Source organism: Rattus norvegicus, chromosome 10 (genome assembly GCF_021556685.1).
Source record: "Rattus norvegicus strain SHRSP/BbbUtx chromosome 10, alternate assembly SHRSP_T2T, whole genome shotgun sequence".
NCBI classification, from domain to species: domain Eukaryota; kingdom Metazoa; phylum Chordata; class Mammalia; order Rodentia; family Muridae; genus Rattus; species Rattus norvegicus.
In genome coordinates, this window is record NC_141543.1 from 43,455,399 (window position 1) to 43,477,500 (window position 22,102).

At 39.4% G+C, this 22,102-nt stretch overlaps 1 protein-coding gene across 3 annotated transcripts in view; it reads left to right on the plus strand.

Annotated features, from left to right (window-relative positions):
* Aff4 (ALF transcription elongation factor 4) overlaps positions 1-22,102 on the plus strand; it is an 80,027-nt gene that overhangs the window by 19,510 nt on the left and 38,415 nt on the right. For 2 of the 3 annotated variants that reach the window (NM_001440093.1, NM_001107001.3), the window contains 4 exon segments: positions 1,367-1,493; positions 5,064-5,843; positions 8,412-8,456; positions 13,359-13,445. In NM_001440093.1, the coding sequence (NP_001427022.1) occupies positions 1,371-1,493; positions 5,064-5,843; positions 8,412-8,456; positions 13,359-13,445 (1,035 nt within the window). In that variant the 5' untranslated portion in view covers positions 1,367-1,370. 3 annotated transcript variants of the gene reach the window in all.

A 22,102-nucleotide genomic window follows, 5' to 3' on the forward strand; every position in this document is an offset into this window, starting at 1 on the left:
TGGCCTTCAACTCAGAGATCCACCTGCCTCTGCCCCCAAGTGTTAGGATTAAAGGAGTCTGCCAGACTTTACTTCTGTTTTCTTATTTGGTTTAAAATAGGTTCCACAGATATATACTGATTTATATATTTGACTCCTTTAGTTGGTCTGTTTCTTTGCACCTCTCATTTTTCCTCTTTAAAACAAAATCAAGATAGAGCTTTAATCGCTAATTCAGCTTCAGGGACAGCAGCAGTAGAGGTCCTGGTGTCACTTACTTAGCATTTTGTAATTTCTTTCATTATTGTCTATTCAGACAAAAGTCTCTGCTGTTCATCAAAGATAAGCCATTCCTCGGTGTAGTACCTTGATATAGTACTATCATGATTGCAGAAATGACAGTCCCATTTTTCTTTTTTTTTATATATATTTTATTTATCTATTCATTTAATGTATGTGAGCACACTGTAGCTGTCTTCAGACACACCAGAAGAGGGCATAGGAGCCCCATTACAGATGGTTGTGAGCCACCATGTGGTTGCTGGGATTTGAACTCAGGACCTCTGGGAGAGTGGACAGTGCTCTTAACCACTGAGCCATCTCTCCAGCTCCCCATTTTTCCTTTGACCACAAATACATTTTCCTTTTCCTTTTTAATACAGTTTTAGTTACACTTACTAACACATGCTAATTTTAGACTCATCACTGAAAGCCTCAGTTTGCCACTTATTGAAGCATTAGTTGAAATATTAATATGTTTAGAGCAGAAATGTCATTTTTTAGGGAATCTAGAACAAGAGTAAAGCTGAGGTCAAACGGCCATAAGGATGGACACCAGAGAAGCTGTGCTTGGGACAGAAAGAGATGGAGATAAGGTAGATAGATGCAAAGGAGAGGAAAGGCTGGGCATGGGATAGGGTGGGGCACATGGGAGTGGCTTATGTGCCACCAAAGGTATTACCTGTTAGCATTGTGAAGAGGAAACACTGACAATGGGTTTAAGTAGGAAATCCTTTTCCTCTGAATGTACAAGTTTTAGCTCACTTTCAGGTAGCAAAATGTTTGAAAAATTGTCATGTTTGGGGTAGAGGAGTTGAAGAATGCTTACCTAGAATGGGCAAGGCTCTGGGTTCAATTCCTAGCACTGGAAAAAAAAAATGCGGTTGTTTTGATGGAGTAGTGTTTCTCATTGTAGCCAATGTATTCTTTCTGATGACTGTTGAGGATGATGATGCTTAGTGCCAGAATCCTGCTTCAGCACTAATGCCTGTTAACTACCCAGAAGGTGACAGAGACTGAAATCTCCATTTGGAGTGTTAAATTAACAGTCAGTACAGAATGTTCAATTTTTATTTTTGTGATGTAAAAATTGTGCTTCTCCTCACAGCAACATGAACCGTGAAGACCGGAATGTGCTGCGCATGAAAGAAAGGGAAAGGCGGAATCAGGAAATTCAGCAGGGTGAAGACGCCTTTCCACCTAGTTCTCCTCTCTTTGCTGAGCCGTACAAAGTTGTAAGTTATCTTTCTTTATTCACTCCACTTACATGACATTTATGCTTCTAGGGTTTTTTTTAAAAAAAATTTATTTGCATGTATGTGCCTGTGTGTGTGTATGTGTCTGTCTATCTCCCACGCATACTCTCAGGTCTCTGCAGAGGACAGAAGAGGATGTCAGGTGCCCAGAATCTGGAGTTTTGATTTGGCAGCTTTGAGCCATCCTACATGGGTGCTGAGAACCAAACTCAGGTCTTCAGGAAGAACAGTATATGCTCTTAACCATTGGGCCATCTCTTTAGTGCAGTGCATGTCTTTAATTGAAGCAGTCTGTGAGGTGGAGGCAGGCTGGATCTCTGAGGGAAGGCAGGCTATATAAATAGAACAACCCTGTCCCAAAAGAATGTTTTTTGGTCAGTGAATCCTGTATTCTTTGGTTATAACATCCATCAAAGGTGACTGTCACAGATGCTGTGTTTCTCCCCGTCTCCTGCCTTTGCTTATTTAGTAGGTCTCATTGACTGTTAGTATGTTGGGATGTTTCTTACATATGTTCATTTGTGTTATCATAGATTAAATTCTCTGACGTTTCTTCTAATGTATTTAGTCATTATCATTGGAATCTATGGTCAGAGGCATTCAATAAATTGACAGTGTGCTAAAGAGATGGCTCAGCAGATAGCAGCATTTCATTTGTTCTTCGTGTGGGACCCAGGTTCAATGCTGAGCGCTCATGTGGAGGTTTATAGCCATCTGCAGCTCCATTTTAGGGGTTCTGATGCACTCTTCTTCTGACCTCTGTGACACCAGGTGCATATGTGGTGCATATGCATGCATACATGTAGACAAAACACTCACACATAAAATTAATAAATAAAATAAATGAATATTTTTCTTTTAAACAGGGTCTTTTTATACAGCCCTGGCTATCCTGGAACTCACTGTATAGAATAAATCTTTAAAAAAAAATTTAAGAAAAATTAGTTGGGTCAATTACTATTTTAATTTTTAAAAAACTTTGTTTTGTTTTTGTGTGTATGAGTGTTTATACTCCCAGTATGTCTGTGTCCTAATGTGTATTTTGCTGGAAGAAGCCAGAAGAAGGCATCACATCCTCTGGGTCTAGAGTTAGAGAAAATTGTAAGCTGCCATGTGGGTGCTGGGATTTGAACTCTGGTTCTTTGGAGAGCCAAGTACAATGGCTTAATCACTGAGCCATCTCTTCAGACCCAGTAGCTATTTTTTCTTAAATTCATTTATTTATTTTATGTATATGAGTACACTGTAGCTGTCTTCTTACACACCACAAGAGGGCGTCGGATCCCATTACAGATGGTCGTGAGCCACCATGTGGTTGCTGGGACTTGAACTCAGGACCTCTGGAAGAGCAGTCAGTGCACTTAACTGCTTAGCCATCTCGCTAGCCCCGAATTGCTATTTTTAATTACTATAATTGCCCTTAATTTGAAATTACTAAAAAAGAACACTACACAGTAGTAATTCTCATGGTTCTGACGCAGCTTTAGTGGTGACATCTTTCTAGCATCTCATTTGCCTTGGGGCTTCATTTCAGCAGTTGTTGAAACTTTATTTTTTACTTATTTATTTATTTTAAGATTTATTTATTTATTATATATGAGTACGCTGTAGCTGTCTTCAGACACAGCAGAAGAGGGCATCAGATCTCATTACAGATGGTTGTGAGCCACCATGTGGTTGCTGGGATTTGAACTTAGGACCTCTGGAAGAGCAGTCAGTGCTCTCAACCGCTGAGCCATCTCTCCAGTCCAGTTGTTGAAACTTTAAAGGCTCGCATAATAGCTTTAATATTTATTATACATTGTGATTGTAATGGCCATTGCTGGTTTATAATTAGACATTGAGAGAATATTTTGATTTTTCTTCTCCCTCCCTCCCTATTTGTCCATCCTTCTGCCTGTCCATCTGTCTGTCTTTTCAAGACCATGTATTTTTGTGTAGCCCTGGCTGTCACTCTGTAGACCAGGCTCACTTTGAACTCAGAGATCCATTCACTTGCCTCTGCCTCCCAAATGCTGGTACTTAAAGGCATGCACCACCACTGTCCTGTTTGATTTTATTTTTTCTGATAAAATATTGACAGTTAGGCTGGAGAGATGGCTTAGTGGTTAGGAACAGTTATTGCTCTTGTAGAGAACCTAGGTTCAGTTCTTAACACCCACATGACAGCTAACAACCTTCAACAATGCTGATTTCAAGGGACCTGATTCTCTCTTATGACCCCCCTTTTTTGACTTCTGCCATACATAGTGCACATAAATTCAGGAAAAATACTCATACCTAAAATTTAAAAAAAAAAAGAAAGAAATATTGACAGTAATAACATACCCTTTTTACCCCTACATGTTTGGTATATATAGAAACCCTTTATGCACTATATAAAGCCATATATCTAGAGCTTTTAAAGGATATTCCAATTTAAAAACTGTCATATTGGCATCATTTATTTGAGTATAACACAAAGCCTATATAGTAATTTGCAACTATGGATTAAATCAAAGATAGAAAGCTTTGTGTTGGTTGGTTTGGTTTGGTTTGGTTTTTTTGACACAGGATTTCTCTGTGTAGCCTCGGCTATCCTGGAACTCAGTCTGTAGACCAGGTTGGCCTTGAACTCAGACATTCTTTTGCCCCTGTCTCCAGATCACCACAACTAAAGATGTGTGCCACCACCACCCAGCTAAAAAAACGTATTTGAAACAAATCAAAAGTTGTGAACCACACTATTATTCACTTCACAATTATAAGAATAACACATTGGACTTGTTTTTTGATGTTGATGTTTTCAGCAAATAGCTGTATATGTATCTTAATTCCTTAAGATTGACAGCTTTTCAAGCAATCTAAAGTTATTACTAATGATTTTCAGTCTCAAAATAAATAGTGGTAGTTCAATCGGGTTGTTTTGTTTTCCTTTTTAAGATAGATAACATCACCCGTTTTCCAGGTCTAAAACTCAACTATGTGGCTAGGGATGACCTTGAACTTATGATCCTCCCTAGGCTAGGAATATGTTACCAGGTCAATTTTTTTGTTGCTGGTGATTGAACCCAACCCAGGGCTACATGCATACCATGCAAGCACTCCAGCATCTGGGCTACATCTCCAGCCCTGGTTATTTTGTCTTGGTTTCATTTTAATGCAGTCTTTAGCCTTTTGTATTTTAGCATGGTTATTTTCATATACTTTTTTTGGTGGGTTTTTTAATTTCAGATACTTTTAATAAGACATTTCCATGAGAAGAAATATATATGTGGACTTAGAGTATGTGTGGTAGAGACCGAGGTAGAATTCACCCAGTGTGTGAGAAGTTCTAGTTTTTTGTTGGTGTGTGTGTGTGTGTGTGTGTGTGTGCGCACATGCGCACGCGCACGCGCAGTGCGTGCGTGTACTTGGTGATTATTTGTAGATACTTTAATATAAAAAGTGAGATTTATCTTTAAAAATACCTCTTTTGTCTAAAGATTATAAAGTTTGGAAGATACTTTGTTTCACATTATTCTAATTTTATATTTTACTTTTTCCTTTCCTGGCTTTGTTTGTTTATAGACTAGCAAAGAAGATAAGTTATCAAGTCGTATTCAGAGTATGCTTGGAAACTACGATGAAATGAAGGATTACATAGGAGACAGATCTATACCAAAGCTTGTTGCAATTCCCAAGCCTGCAGTACCGACGACAACAGACGAGAAAGCAAACCCAAATTTTTTTGAACAGAGACATGGAGGATCTCATCAGAGTAGCAAGTGGACTCCTGTAGGACCTGCACCCAGCACCTCTCAGTCTCAGAAGCGCTCCTCTGGCTTGCAGAGTGGACACAGTAGCCAGCGGAGCAGTGCAGGTGGGAGTGGCGCTAGTGGTAGTAGCCAGAGGCATGACCGTGACTCCTACAGCAGTAGCAGGAAAAAAGGCCAGCACGGGTCAGAGCACTCCAAATCACGATCCTCAAGCCCTGGAAAACCCCAGGCTGTTTCTTCACTAAGTTCTAGTCATTCCAGGTCTCATGGGAATGACCACCATAGCAAGGAACATCAGCGCTCCAAATCACCTCGGGACCCTGATGCCAACTGGGATTCTCCTTCCCGGGTACCTTTTTCAAGTGGGCAACATTCAAGTCAGTCTTTCCCACCTTCTTTGATGTCAAAATCTAGTTCAATGTTACAGAAACCCACTGCCTATGTACGGCCCATGGATGGACAGGAGTCTGTGGAACCAAAGCTGTCCTCTGAGCACTACAGCAGCCAGTCTCATGGTAGTAACATGACTGAGCTGAAGCCCAGCAGCAAAGCACATCTTACCAAGCTGAAAATACCTTCCCGACCTCTGGATGTAAGTCTCACACTTACAGTGTTTTAGCATTGTGTCTGGAGAAAGTAATTCATAGGAGTTTCAGTGAGTTGGACCTGTCTTTTTGCTTTAATAGTAAGAAATAGAAAAAATTTAAAAGCTTAAGAAGGAAAGGTTTAAAGAACAACTTGGGAATTGACCCCCAAGTGGATCCATATTGCTGTGCACTTTCCTTTTTTCATAATAGAGAAGATATCACTCATAGTTTTTCTAGTATTAAAATGACAAGTCAAATTATAGACTAAAAGTATGATTTATCAATAGCTTACACTTCCTCCTTTTGGTTTTATGGGATAGTATAGCTTGTTTCTTTTTACTTAAAATCCTCCCAATCCCCCTACTCCCCACCCCACCCCCCCAGCTGAGGACTAAACCCAGGGCCTCTACCACTGAGCTAAATCCCCAACCCCTCTTTTTTTTTTTTTTAAAGATTTATTTATTTATTATATATAAGTACACTGTAGCTGTCTTCAGACACACCAGAAGAGGGCATCAGATCTCTTTACAGATGGTTGTGAGCCACTATGTGGTTGCTGGGAATTGAACTCAGGACCTCTGGAAGAGCAGTCGGGTACTCTTAACCGCTGAGCCATCTCTCCAGCCCCCCCTCTTTTTACGTAAAAAGAAAATTCCCTTTGTTATTATAGCATTACAGATAAAGGCAAGTCAGTTTATAGTGACAAATGTTCGAAGTTTTGAATCTACAAAAATGATAATACTGTGTCATTCTGATGCTGCTTTCCCTTGCTCACAGCTAAACCATTGAGACAGCCACTGTAACTGTGTATAAAAGTTGACATTCAGAATAACCAAAGAACTAAGCCGAAATTGTTCTTTGTTAACATATACTTAATTGTCAGGATAACAGGTTTCAATAAAACATTGTCATATAGGCAAGATGTATTTTATTGTTTTATGTGTATGAGTGTCTGCCCTGAAAGTGTAACGATGCACCTTTGTGTATGCTAGTGTCCATAGAGAACAGAAAAGGGGCTCAGAACCCCAGGAGCTGGAGTTACAAACGTTGTGAGCTGCCGTGTGACTGCTGAGAGTCAAACCTGGGTCCTCTGGAAGAATAGGCAGTATACTCTCTTAACCACTGAGACATTTCCCCAGCACTTCAAGGCTTATTTCTTAATGTAGTTTATACAATAAAAAAGTTGAAAAGACAAAAGGCATAGTTCAGAATTGAGAGTGGCAGAAGAAGGCATCACAGTTATAAAGATGTTTGATAACATTTAGGAATCACAGTTATAAAGATGTTTGATAACATTTAGGAGTCAGCAGCACAGCTCAGTGGATCAAGTATAAACCTGATGACCTGTTCAGTGCCTGGGTCTCAGAGGGGAAGGAGACAACCAACTCCTATGAGTTGTTCTCTGAGCCCCTGCCCACAGGGCCCACCCTTACATATACCATGCACATAGACAATAATAGAATTAAATAAAAAAGTATCTTGGTGCTTGAAGAGATTGCTACTGGTTAAGGGCACTTTCTCGTCTTACAGAGGACTTGTGGTGCTTCCCGGCACAAAGAGAAGTGGTAATTTGTTCTTTTTTTTTTTCAAATATATCATTTTTGTCTTTCTTTTTTTTTCCCGGAGCTGGGGACCGAACCCAGGGCCTTTGCGCTTACTAGGTAAGCGCTCTACCACTGAGCTAAATCCCCAACCCCCAAATATATCATTTTTGGGACTAAATTTGAGTTTTTGGGGTTTTTTTTTTTGATTTTTATTAATGCCTTAAAATTATCAGTCTGTCTTCTACAGTTTATAAAATACTAGGTAAAAATGTATATGTGGCCCGTATCACTAATCTTTCAAAAGTTCATTTTACTAAGTCGAATTTATATTATATTTTGTATATGAATAACTTTAGACATTTTAAGGAAGTCTGATTACCTAAAAAAAGTTGCACTAAAAAAAATTGTAGAAGTTTGAGAGATAGTTTAAGGGCCAAGAACAGTGGCTGTTCTTCTGGAGGATCTGAATTCAATTCCCAAAACCTTATGGTGGCTCACAGCTGTCCCTAACTCCACTTTCAGGGGATCATATTCCTCTTCTGGCTTCCACAGGCACTAGGTACACATGTAGTGCACAGACCTACATACATACAAAGCACTATACACATAAAATAACAATGAATAAATCTAGGGCCTAGAAAGAAGGCTCAGTGGTTCAGAGCACTGGCTGCTCTTCTAGAAGAAGAGGGTCCATCTTCTACTCCTAGCATAAACACAATAGCTTACAACTGTCTAAAACTCCAGTTCCGGGGAATTTAGTGCCCTCCTCTGGCCTCTGCAGGACTAGGCAAGCATATAGCACATACATATATTCAGCCAAAACAATCACATGAAATAAAATTTTTTTAAAGTTTTGTATAGGAAAGTTATTTCAAAAATTCTAGCTAGTGTTCTGACTTAAAATAATGAGATCATAATAATTCCTCAAATTTTATGTAATTTCTAATAATGTTTTTAATATGTTTAATAAATACTAAAGGTCTAACAACAAATTACTTCAAATCTAATGCCTATTTCTTTTCTCTTAAGGCATCAGTTTCTGGTGATGTAAGCTGTGTGGATGAAATACTTAAAGTAAGTTTCTTTTTAATTATTTTGATAATGCTACTTAGTTATGATGCCTGTATTACCAACTTTGTTTCATATCCTTAATTCCTTTGTAACACAGATTGCTTATATGTGTGCTTGACTATGTCATGTCCATCATAAACAACTGACTTTTCTGAGGTTCTAGTCATGTGCTTTGCTGACTGTGTGTAAATAAAATAAATCCTAGGAAAAGAGGAAAAACAAATTACAACTACATTTCCTTAGATTCATCAGCTAGTGATTTAAAGACTTCAAAGAGCTCAGTAGTTACCAAGCCATTGCTGACAGCACTGGGTTTGTAATTCACCTGTACACTCTGTTCAGATGCTATGGAAAAGCTGTCCTCCAGGCATTGACTTGCAGTTTATTAGACACACTCAGAAAAGTACCATAACCAAGACAGTGCATTCCTCTGCTGGAGAGAAGGAAAGAAAAGTTAGGGAGCGACAGTGACTCCTTTTTTGCTCCTAAGAGGAAAACATCAGTTACACATAGCTTGTACTGCTTTTTGGAAGCTACTGAACTATTGTCTGTACTTGGGTTTATAGCATTTTCCTCTGAGACTGCCTGTCTTTGCTGTTTCCTATGGTCTGTTCTCACTATTGGATCTCCTACTCCTTTCTTTCTTTCTTTTTTTTTTTTAAGACTTATTTATTTATTTAGTATATGAGTACACTGTAGCTGTCTTCAGACACATTAGAAGAGGGCATTGGATCTCATTACAGATGGTTGTGAGCCACCATGTGGTTGCTGGGATTTGAACTCAGGATCTCTGGAAGAGCAGTCAGTGCTCTTAACCACTGAGCCATCTCTCCAGCCTCCTACTCCTTTCTTTAGCTGCTATAATCTCCCTTTACCATGTGCTGAGCCTGTTTTTCTAATGTCCTCCTCTTGTCCTCTGCCTGGGGTATAATGCATATGAGAAGTCATGTTCTCATTTTCTTTCTTGTCTCTTCTTTTTGAGAGTTTTAGTTTTCCTTTGGAAAACTTCATTTCTTCCTTGTCACTGTGCTTCGTTGTTTGATTTCCTGTCTACCTTTCCTACTTCCTTTGGTACTACTGTGGCTTCTCTTCTCTTTCTTTTATACTCCTCCTCCCCTTGTTTACCATCCTCAGCTTTATCAGATAACTCGCCGTTCAGTCCTTCTCTCCCCCTTGGTCTTCTATAGGCTTTGGTTTGTGTTTCTTAGCTCTTTCCTTAGTCTGTTCGTCCATACTTATAAGTGTGGGGTCCTCATTATCTCTAGTGTCTTCTATGTATTCTATTTAACTGTTAAAGTAGGCTTAGACTCAAAATTCCTTTGAACATCTTAATTCTTTCCATTTCTTCCAACATGAACTTCAGTAGTTTTAAAAATCCTCACTTGGGCCAGTGAGATGGCTCAGCAGGAAAAAATGTTTTCCACACCAGCCTGATAATCTGAATTCAACCCTCCAGAGTCCACAGTGGGATTCTCACCTCCACTTGGCACTTTCTGACATCAAATGTGTACCCTAGCCACATGCTCACACACACTTGCTTTTTTGTTTTGTTTTGTAGTACTTGAAGACAAGGTTTCTGTATGTCGCCCTGGCTGTCGTGGAACTTGCTCTGTAGACCAGGCTGGCCTTGAACTCACAGAGACCCACCTCCCTCTGCCTCTTGTATGCTGGGATTAAAGGTGTCTCCACCACTGCCCAGCTCACAAAGTAGTAGTACTAGTACTATTATTAATACTAATAATAACAAACATTACAAACAGTCTTAATTATTTTTGTTTCTATCTTTAAAATCTCCCAACTGTCTTTGTATATTGCTTCAAGTCTTCTCTTTAGTCCCCGGCCTTCGTAGCGTGACTTGTTTGCTAGAGGTGATCAGTGGCTCATCTCTCTCTTGAGACTGAGATGACTAAGGCCACTATTCAGAGGAAGGCTGTAACGTCTCACACATCCCATAGCCAATCCTCGGCTCTCCCGCTGTGACTGATCACTTTGCCAAACTAGCTTTCCTGAACCATACTTTTTCTTTTTTAAAAATAGGCTTTCTTACAGTGGGTGCTAGCTTTGGACGTCTGTCCTCTTGCCTCACCTTGCGCTGGTAGTAGAGCTCCCCATGCGATGTTATCACCTCCTTAAAGTGAAATTCCTTGAAGCACTTCTCTCCTGTCTCTGTATACTAGTACATGCTTAGGTGTCTTCTGTGAATCTCAGGGAAATTTTACTTCTTCTTCTGTCAGGCCACCATTTTTTCCCTCACCCCCCTCCCCAAACTTATTTATTTAATTGATGTCTTGTCTGCATATATGTTTGTGCACTGTGTGTGTGTGTTGCCCAAATATGTCAGAAGGAGCTGTCAGGTCCACTGCAGTTGGAATTATAGTTGTGAGTTGTCATGTAAGTGCTGGGCTGGGGATTGAACCTAGGTATTTTGGAAGAACAGCCAGTGCTCTTAATCACTGAGAAATCTCTTCAATCCCAAGCACTCACACACACAGAGTCTTGTGCATAAGAAAGGCTAATATATACGTGTTTTGTTATTGTTTTTGTTTGGCTTTGTTTGGGTGGTGTGTGTGTGTGTGTGTGTGTGTTTTCTAAGGGAACATCCATGTTTCCCCCTGAAGTTTTAGCAGTACCTGGAAGACTTTCTTTGTCTTTTTGTTCTTACTAAATATTTAGCCTACATTTTTTTTTCTTCTTTTTTTTGGAGCTGGGGACCGAACCCAGGGCCTTGTGCTTGCTAGGCAAGTGCTCTACCACTGAGCTAAATCCCCAACCCCTAGCCTACATTTTTTTATGAATGATTTGACACGTGTCCTTGAGTGTTTTAGTGCCCAGCCAGCTTGATATTTTGCTATTTGATTTGTGAAATGCCAATACTAGAAACCTGAGGTGCATAAGTTTCCATGTTCCTTTCATAGGTTTTTATTTCCATTCAACTTGCAATCTCACCGTGTCTAGGAACTCTTATGAACATAAGGAAGAAATCTGTCTGAAAAGAATATATGTTTATTGAAAAAATACCTTTGTCAGTTATTCACCTATTATGTGTCAAGTGTTAGCAGTATGGCAATGATTTAAGCTGGCCTTGTAGAGCAGGGTATAGGAAATAATACAGGAGTTTTAAGAGAATAGAGAGCAATTACATGCAAGTGGCCTGTGCTTTATTGTTGCTGTTATTGTTGGTTTTTGTTTTTCTGCATTTTTATTAGTTCTTTGTATATTTTGTATAATGTATTTTGATCATGCTCACTTCCCAACTGCCCCTTCCCTACCCACTCAATTTTAGGTCTTTTTTTCTCTTTCCCAGTTTGTGCTGCTCATATACTCTTGGATATATGGCCAACCACTGGGTTTGGCCGACCTTCCAAGAGCCACACCCTGACTCTGTCTCCCAGCAGCTTGCTATCTGTTGTCAGTAGCTCCTCAGCTTGGGGTGGGGCTTTGTGCCCACCTCCCTCTCTGTCCATGCAAGAGGCTGCTTGTAAGAGGTTGTAGTAGACACTGTTTCTTCCCCCTTCTGTCATTCTGTTGCCCAGAAGTAGCCAGACATGTGACTTTTCCTATATAAATATTGACTGGGGTGTAGGCTGTGATTTGTGTTTGATACTAATAAACTATAGACGTCATTCCATGTCATAGTTGAATTTCTCATTTTAATGTCTGTCTGGTGATCCATTTTTTGTCTGTCTGCTAATTTGTTTAATCAATACTGTGTTGCTGGATATCAGCGCTTTAAACATTTTTTATCTATGAGTCCTTGGAATCTCTTAACATATCTTTATATAACCGTGGTTAGAGCCACAGAATAAATTTCTAGGAATCACAAGTCACCTTAAATTTACCTAATGGCTAAGTTTGAATAAAATGCTGGAAATAGAATATACCCTTATTCTAATTAATACCTCTGATATACACATTGATCCTCTGATATACACGTTGTTATCTAGATTTACTTGGGCCTTTTTTCCCTCTTAGCCCCCACAGGGTGTCATTAGCCCCCACTGCCTTGAATTCTTCCTCTCAAGAGTCAAGATTAGAGGCACCTGCCACCGTGCTCAGCTGTTTATAGCGTGATTAAATAGAAGGCCTTGAATAAACTCAGCCCCAGGGTCTTGCTTACCTGTTTTCTTCCTAATATGCTTTTGAAATCTCTCTTCTGTTTCTTCACATGACTAAAGTTTTCAGTCAGCATGTGAACTCGAGGTGAGATGTCCTATAGTGAAATTCCGTGTCCATTATTTACTGAGCACGCATCCTTGAGTAATTAATGTTTGGCCTTGTGCCTCAGTTTCATCTTAGAGTTAGAATAATATCTACCTCAAGGTTTGAAGAAATGATTGACAAGCAAAACATTTATAATAGTTTCTAATCTATTAATAGTAAAGATTAATGTTAGTGTTTTCTTCATTGTCATCTTCTTCCTTCCATTCTCACAGCAAGATCTTTTTTGAGTAGCATTTCATAATATGAGTTTATTAGGCATGGTGGCTCATGCCTCTAATCTAGCACTTAGGACAGGAGACAGGAGGATCAGCACAAATTCAAGGCTTCTCTGGTGGACTTAGCAAGCTGAGGGAGCCTGGACTACAAAATAAGACCCTGTTTCAAAAACAAGCAAGCAAAACAGCTCAGCCCTTGTATTTCATTACAAGCTGGTTTCTATAACTGTTCACAGATTTCATCATTCTACCCGTATACCCCTTAAAGTCAGAGAGGACTTGTTATTTCCTGCCCCATTGCCAGCCATACCACTTGCACACAGTTGTGCTTTATTAATATCCATTGGCTCACTATGCATAGTTTTGGAAAATTGATAAAACCAGTATTTCTAAGTAAAATCTGGTTTTTAGCTGTATAGATTTGTAACCTTATCCTGGTTGAAAACAAACTGTAATAATTACATTTCAGGAGATGACGCACTCATGGCCTCCCCCTCTAACGGCTATTCATACACCATGCAAAACAGAACCTTCCAAATTTCCTTTTCCAACTAAGGTAAGTAAATAAAATGTGTCTTTGATGTAAGAAAACTCTAAATGACTCAACTAAAATTACATGAATTCGAAATTGTCTTGCCATTCCCTGCTGGGAAACACAATAAACAAACAAACAAACAAACAAATAAGTAATTTTAAGTAGTAATGATTTCTATGAAGACATTTTAAAATAATAATAGAATTGAGAGCATCTTTGACTGAGAGGTACTTAAAGTTTGGAAGGCAATATGGGGAGAGTTAGAGAAAAGGCATTGTTGTTAATGTACATTCATGGTATGTTAGACAGAAGGTGGCTAGGGCTATTTAGGTTGTTTTCTGAGGAGCCTCAGAACCTAGCCACAAACATAGTTACATCTTATGAAAGAGCCCTCACACAACAGTTTTCAGCCCATCTAAACTCTGTAGATTAATTTTTTAAACATGAATTTATATGTAAACAATATAAAAATTAAAAAAAAACAGTATAAAAGGTTGGTAAGTGGTCCCCAGAACTATGGAAGCAAAGACATGAGGAACAAGGGGTTAAGGCCAATCTGGCTACATTTTCAGAATTAAAAAATCCCCCCTAAAACAATCAGACAAAAATACATTTTTATGTAAAAGTTTGCTCAGGACTCCTAATATCAACTTGTCCCGTTTTTGTTTTCTAGGTCATCCAATTTCATGTGTCTTTGAACACCTTTTCATACCATGTGTATGCATGTGTACAACTCATAAGTGTATGCTCACTCCATATAAATATGTTATTTCATTCAGACAAACTGTTCTGTAGCGTCGGTCTGTGAGCAGTGGTCTGTGAACAGTGGTCTTGGAGCTCTTGCCATGTTATTTACTTAGAAGGATTTAATACCTTCTGAATTCATCTAAAGTATAAATTATCTGACTTTACTTAGCCATTTCTCTTTAGTGTTTAAGTTACCATCAGTTTTCAGTACTATAAACATTTTTTAGTGTGTGTGTGTGTGTGTGTGTGTGTGTGTGTGTGTGTGTGTGATGTGTGCATGATATGTGTGGTGTGTGCTATTAGCTGATTCCTTCCACCACCATCTGGTGTCAGGGATGGAACACAGATTGTCAGGCTTGGCCACAAGCACCTTTTCCATTGAATCCTCTCACAAGCCCTCTTCTTTTTTTTTTAAATATGGGCAAATACTAGTTTTGAACAGTGTATATGTTTGTGCGTATGTATGTGAAGGAGTGCACATCCTGTGCTTTTGGGTTTGGGAGCTGGGGTCTACATCAGTGGTTTCCTTTATTATTGTCCTTTTTTTTCTTTTTCCCCCAAAACAGCTCTCCTGGAACTTGCTCTGTAGACCAAGCTGGTCTTGAACTCAGATATAACTGCCTCTGCCTCCCAAGTGCTGGGGTGCGTGCCCTAGCACCCAGCTGTTTCTTACTTTTTGACACAGTGGTTCATGTAGGCCATACTGTCTATGAACTCTGTATAGCTTATAATGAATGATCTTGAACTTTTAAGAAAATGTATGTTTGTGTGTGTACACATGTATGGGAAGGTATACACATCCATTCATGTGTGTAGAGGGTAGAGGTAGACAGTTGATGTCTTCTTCTTATATGGTTTTCTGCCTTACTCCCTGGATGTAGACTTTCTCTGAATCTTGAGCTCATTACTTTTCTGAGAGGCTAGTAGGCAGCAAGCCTCAGTGATCTTACTGTTGTCATCACAACCATCTGTGTGTGTGTGTGTGTGTGTGTGTGTGTGTGTGTGTGTGTGTGTGCGCGCGCACACACACACACACATGCGCACACTGGAGTTAGAACTTAGGCCCATGAAAACAAGCTGTCTTCCCTGTTCTTGAGTATATCACTAAAGTTTTTCTTCCTCTTAGAAAGCTTTTAATGAAAATACCAAAATTTCTTTATCCACTTAGTTGTTAATGAATATAAAAGCTATCTATCTTCACTTTTAGGCTGTTAAATATCTGTAAACATTATTATAGATGTTGTAAACTTATGTTTTTTTTTCCTCATGGGTAAATGCTAATGATATGGTGGAGTTGATGAATTGTGTGGTAAATGTCTATTCCACTCTTAAGATGATGAGCACTGTTCTCTCTCTCTCTTTTTTTAAAATATTTATTTTATGTATGAGTACACTGTAGCTGCCCTCAGACACACCAGAAGAGGGCATCGGATCCCATTACAGATGGTTGTGAGCCACCATGTGGTTGCTGGGAATTGAACTCAGGTCCTCTGGAAGAGCAGTCAGTGCTCTTAACCCCCTGAGCCACCTCTCCAGCCCTGAGCACTGTTCTTTAGAGCAGCTGAAGCACTCGCTTTCCCCTTCCTACCACTCAGCAGTGTGCAGTAGTCAGTCCACTTGTTCTGTCTGTGACTTCAGCCTAGCATTGTTGATCTATTTGCTTTTACCCATTTTAGCAGGTGCATTAGAGGTATGCCATTTTTATCTTAACTTATACTTCCTTTAAGACTGATGATAATGAACTATCTTTTTTCTTGTGTTTATTGGCTATTCCTCTATGGGTTGCATAATTCCATATGTTTGGAATCTGAAGTGTTTCAGACTTAAAATTTTAAGTAAAAGGTACTTTAAATTTTTTGAAAGACTTACATATAGGAAATGGGCACCCTGAACTGAAGTATGAACACAAAATTGACTGATGTTTTATATAGACATTATACATACAACTTGAAGGTAATTTTGTGCTTCTTTATTTCACTGGTATTTTGACTGTATCCATCATATAAGGTTAGGTAACTGTCTCCATCACATAAGGTTAGGTGACTGTATCCATCACATAAGGTTAGGTAACTGTATCCATCATATATATTATAATTTCCTTAAGTTGCTTTGGCCAGGGATTTTTGTGACAGCAAGAAAAATCACCAATGCTGGGCAGTGGCTGGCAGCACATGACTTTAATCTCAGCACTTGGGAGGAAGAGGTAGGTGGATCTCTGTGAGTTTGAGGCCACCCTAGTCTACAGAGTGAGTTTCAGGACAACCAGGGAGAACAACACGGAGAAGCCTTGTCTAAACAAACAAACAAAACAAAACAAAACAAAACAAAACAAAAGTCACCAATGTGTTTAACAAATATGAGAATATCAAAACAAGGACTGAGACCAACGAATGGCTTAGCAGTAAGGTACTTGCTACCAAGCTTGATAACCTGAGTTTGATTCCTGGGACCTACATAGTAGAAGAAAACTGACTCCCACAGGTTGTCCTCTTTTTAGCCCTGGCTTTGCTGGATCTCACTCTGTAGACTAGGCTGGTCTTAAACTCAGAGATCTGCTTGCCTTTCTCTCCCAAGCACTGGTATTAAAGGAATAAAGGTCCTCTGATTTCCACAAGTGCAACATGGTTTGTATATACATCTGCACAATAGAAATAAAAGTATAAAGGTAATTTTTAAAAAGGACTGTGAGGATAAATCCTTTTTTTTTTTTTTAACTAAAAAGCTTCAATTTCTTCCCTTCCTAGAAGGGTACCTACCCTCCTGTTTTTTCATTTCTCTGTATCCTCATCTCCACTGCCATAGTCTAAGCTAGCATTATCGCTCTTCTGGACCATGGAGGTCTACATGGTAAAACGTTCTCCAAGGTCTGCTTCAGGGCCCTTCCAACACCACTGCTTAGAACCAATAGGATGATATAAAGAGTCAGGCTCCTGATGTCGCTGCATCTTAGTGAAGCTGGTACCAGCATCCAAGCCCCTTGTGCTCACTAAGGTTTCAGATCACCTCAGTCTTCTGTTGATTTCTTCAATAATCTCTCAGAATCCACTTGTCTTCACACCATCCACTCTGTCTTCTTTCTCATGCCAGTCACAGCAAACTCTCTCCATTCTCAAAACACAAGTTCCCCCTTATCTCAGGCCCCTGCCAAAGGTTCCAGTTTGTGGTTGCAGATTTTGTGTATTGACTGTGTCTCGGTGCTGCGGCTGCAGCTTTGCAAGAGCAAGTGCATAGTAGCTTTTTGTTTCATCTATTGTGCTCAGAGTCTCTGCACATGTAGGCCAGAGGTAACTGTCTGTCTGTCTGTCTATCTGTTATTTATTGAGACAAGGTCTCAATGTAATTGGAGCTAGTCTGGAACTTTCTATGTACACTGGGATGACCTAGAACTCAAAGAGATCCGCTTGCCTTTGCTTCTACAGTGCTGAGATTAAAGGTGTGTGACACTATGCTATTTCTTTTTCAATGAGTTTGGTAGTTTGTATCTTTCAAAGTAGATTTCCTTTTTTATTCTCTTTCTCCTCCCCTCTTTCTCCTTTATTGAGATATGGTTTCTTAAATCCCAGGCTGGCTCCAGCTTGGTATGTAGCTGAGAATAACATAGAACTCCTGATCCTTGTGCCTCGACCTTTGAGAGTTGGGGTTACAGTTGTTATTGCCGGGTTTGTGAGGCTAGTGTGGAGCCTAAGACTTCCTGAATGTTAGACGAGCTCTCTACTAACTGAGCTGTGTTCCTGGACTTCCATTTTGTGTATTAATTGCCAATGATGTTATCAAATTTGATGTAAGCTTTTCATAATACCCTCATTTATTTAGTATCTTATATTTCTGCTTTTAATGTTGATAATTTGTTCTTTTCTGTTAGCTCTTTCTAGATTCTTCCCTAGTTTTCCTGTTTTCATTTCTACCATAATTTTTTATACTTTTTCTTCTGCCTTCATCTTAAAAACCTTTTCTTTCCGGGCTGGAGAGATGGCTCAGCGGTTAAGAGCACTGACTGCTCTTCCAGAGGTCCTGAGTTCAATTCCCAGCAACCACATGGTGGCTCACAACCATCTGTAATGAGATCTGACGCCCTCTTCTGTTGTGTCTGGAGACAGCTTCAGTGTACATATATAATAAATAAATCTTTAAAAAAAAACTTTTTTTCATGAAGTGGAAAGTAGTAATATCACTAAAGTATGGCTTTCCTTACTTTTTTTTTTTTTTTATTCTTTTTTTCGGAGCTGGGGACTGAACCCAGGGCCTTGCACTTGCTAGGCAAGCGCTCTACCACTGAGCTAAATCCCCAGCCCTCCTTACTTTTTTAATATAAATATTCTTTTAAAGCATCACAAATTTTTAATATTTTGTATTTTAATTACATTTTATAGTTTATTTTCAAGGTTTTTTTTTGTAATGTTTTATAGTTCTCAAGTATTTGAGAGATTTTTCTACATGTTACTAATTTGTGGGTTAATTCTGTTTGAGTTAGAAAGTCTAGAAACTTAGTAGAGTGCTTGCCTACCAAGCATAAGGCCCTGGGTTCGGTCCTCAGCTCCGGAAAGAAAAAAAAAAAGGAAAGTCTAGAAACCAAGGTTTATAGACTTGTTTGTGATATTTCTAGAAAATTTCTAGTTTATATCTGTGTAAAGAATAGGGCCATATTCAGAAGTCTTGTATGCTCAGCACTTGAAAATGGTTCATTGCACTGGGCAGTGGTGGTGGTGGTGGTGGTGGCAGCAACATAAGTCTTTAATCCGAGCACTTGGGAAGCAGAGGCAGGCTGAGTTTGAGGCCAGCCTGGTCTACAGAGTGAGTTCCAGAACAGCCAAGGCTATACGGAGAATGCCCCCCACTCTCAAAAGGTCCTTTGCCATTTTAACATTTTTATTTGAAAATAGCTTTATATAAAGGAGTATTGTCTCTATGTAAACAGCCTCCCAGTAAATGTTGTTAATGGTGCTGGAATTACTGGTTCTGGTGAGAAACTGGAATGGGTCCTCTTTCTCCTTCCCTGGTCAATGAGGGTGCAGACGGTACCTGGAAGAGAATGGGGAACAAGAGATGTGAAGAAGGACGCCAAGACAAGAATCTGATCAAGGCGACAGTTTTATTTTTTCCCAAGGCTGAATTTATACTCTTAACAGGGGTAACAAGAGGGAGGGGGGAAGTGTGAAACATTTACACAGGCCAAGGACACAGTATTTATGTGGTCAGCTGATGTCAACAGGATGCTGGTTTCTCAGAAAGGTTACAGGTTTGTCATATCTATTAGTCAGCAGGATGTTGGTTTCTCAGAAAGGTTACAGGTCACCACATTGGGCATCTTGACGTCAGATGTATTTCTCAGCAAGGTCAGAGCTTTATCATATCATTATTCATCCTGACCACCAGATTTGTATTAGTCTTGTGCAGCTAGCTGGGGATTTCCCATGAACCCAGTCATACTTTAACCATAATATTAACATCAATAATGGAAGGTTTTCAAGGGTATCTCGCCCAACACTTCCCATCTCCCTTTAATTTTCTCTATACTCTTCCCTGTACCCTACCCAACTCAGCATCTATGACCCAGGCTGACCTCAGACTCTCTGTAATAGTCAAGAATGACCTTGAAGGTCTGATCCTCTTGCCACAGTCTCCTGAATGGTAGATTGTGTGTCTCACTATGCATGCCTGTCTTATTATCTTTAATCACTATTAAATAAAGAAGATAAAAAAAACCCTTCCCATGCAGTTAGCATTCTTTTACTTGTCATTTCTTTCTGTTGGCTGAGCTTTCTATCTGATGCCAATTCTTTCTGTGTTACCTGTTTCCTTCAGTACTTTTTTGCTGTGTACCTAAAACAATTTGTGTGTAGTGGGAGATACTATCTTGCTTTGTTACCCATTGTAGCTAGAATCCCAGTTATCCCCCCTGCCTCAGCTTCTCAAGGTATCTGGAACTACTGACAAACACCACAGTGCTTTCCTGTTTTGTTTGTTTAAATAGGGCCTCACTACAGAGCCCAGGCTGGCCTGGACAGCAATGTCCTCCTGCTTCTGCTACCTCTGGGATTCAAGTATTACCATGCTTAGCTTCCCCTCTGGTTATAGATTCTAACTTGTAGGTGGTTTAGCTTGAATAATCTATATGCATGTTATTCTTTTCTTGTACTTGAGGTTTATTGAGCTTGGGATTATGATTCATAGTTTCTACCAAGTTAGTAAAACCTTTCAGTTATTTACAGCACTCATATTCTTTTCTGTTCTCTTCTTTCTTCCTGCTTCAAGGACTGTGACTACATAGTGCAGTATTTGTTTTGTTGTTCCATTTTATATTGCTTCTACTGCTATGCCATAAGGTTCTGCAGTATCTTAAATGCTGTTGGTCTCAGTTAATGTAGTATGATCTCAGATATGGTTTGCACTTCTAAATTTCTGCTTTTTATTTAACATAGTTAAGTTCTATTCCAAGCATTAGATTTGACAGCCATTCTTGTTGATGACAACCTTTTTAAAAACTGTTTTTGTTTGTTTTCTTGCTTTTTAGACAGGGTCTTCTTACTATGTACACTTAACTCTGCTACCCAAGTGCTGGGAGTAAAGAGATATGACACCACACCCATTCACAAACCTTTTTAATAGAAAGCTATAGCACAATGATTGCAGAGATACTGGGAGATGGTGGATACGTAAAAGAAGATTGCCTTTTGAAGCACATTTCTACAAGTGGTACCAGACAAATATGCTAGAAGCGGCATGTTATATTGAGAATGATTTTACAAGATAAAATATTCAGTCATATTTGTATGATGAGCGTAATGATGTGGTGAAAAGGAGAAATCAGTTGATATATGGAAAGGGGATGGCAACCTTGTAAAATTTTACATTTTTAAAAATAAAAAAGATTTGGTACAGAATTAGACAGTAAGTAGCCTTTGAATCTGAGCACAACTAGGTCATTCTTTGTCACAGGAAAGAAGCAGAGTCCTTGAGTCCAGTTGGGATAACATGGTAGATTTTCTAGTTTTTGTCTAGAGGCCATTGCTTTTTGGCAGTGGCCTCTGGGCATTTTTCTGGGTGCTGTAGGCAAAACACTACATGGTTTAGATACTGTTCCTCTCTAACTAAAAGATATTTAAGTACAAAGGAAAGGGTTGGAGAGGTTGGAGGCTCTGTTTTAGAGCACTGGCTTGCTATGCCAGAGGTCCAGGTGACAAGTACCTATAATAATTTCAGATCCAGGGGATCTTACTTCCTTTTCTGGCCTCCATGGCCCTAGGCATGCAAATGGTGTATAAATATACATCATGCAGACAAAACACTTATAAGTGTTAGGGTTAAAAAACAAGAAGGAGGAGGAGGAGAAAAAGGAAGAAGAGGAGGAAGAGGAAGATGACAGGTGTGGTGGTGCATGTCTTTAATCCCAGCATTCAGGAGGCAGACACAGGTAGATCTCTGTAAATTCAAGGGTAGCCTGATCTAGATAGTGAGCTTCCAGGACAGCCAGGGCTATAAAGTGTAAAGTGAGACCCTGTCTCAGAAACAAAAAACCGGGGTTGGGGATTTAGCTCAGTGGTAGAGCGCTTGCCTAGCAAGCACAAGGCCCTGGGTTCTGTCCCCAGCTCCGGAAAAAAAAGAAAAAAAAAAAAAACAAAAAACAAAAAACCGAGGACACCAAAAAATGTACATACACATCTATGCCTAGACTAGTACCTGGCACATAATAGCTATTCACCAGATGCTTATTGACTAAATTCAGGTGTAGAGATACACACATCTGTGCACACTTAGGTATCTTTAGACTTGATGTTTGAGAAACCTCAAATATTTACTGATTATGCTTAGAAGATAGTTGCTTTTATGATGACTCTTCTTGCTCTCTGACTATAACTTCATCTGTAATACAGCTTAAAGTATTTTGTGAAGCTTTATTTGCTACTTGGAGGTTTGTAGATAAGCAGTATGAC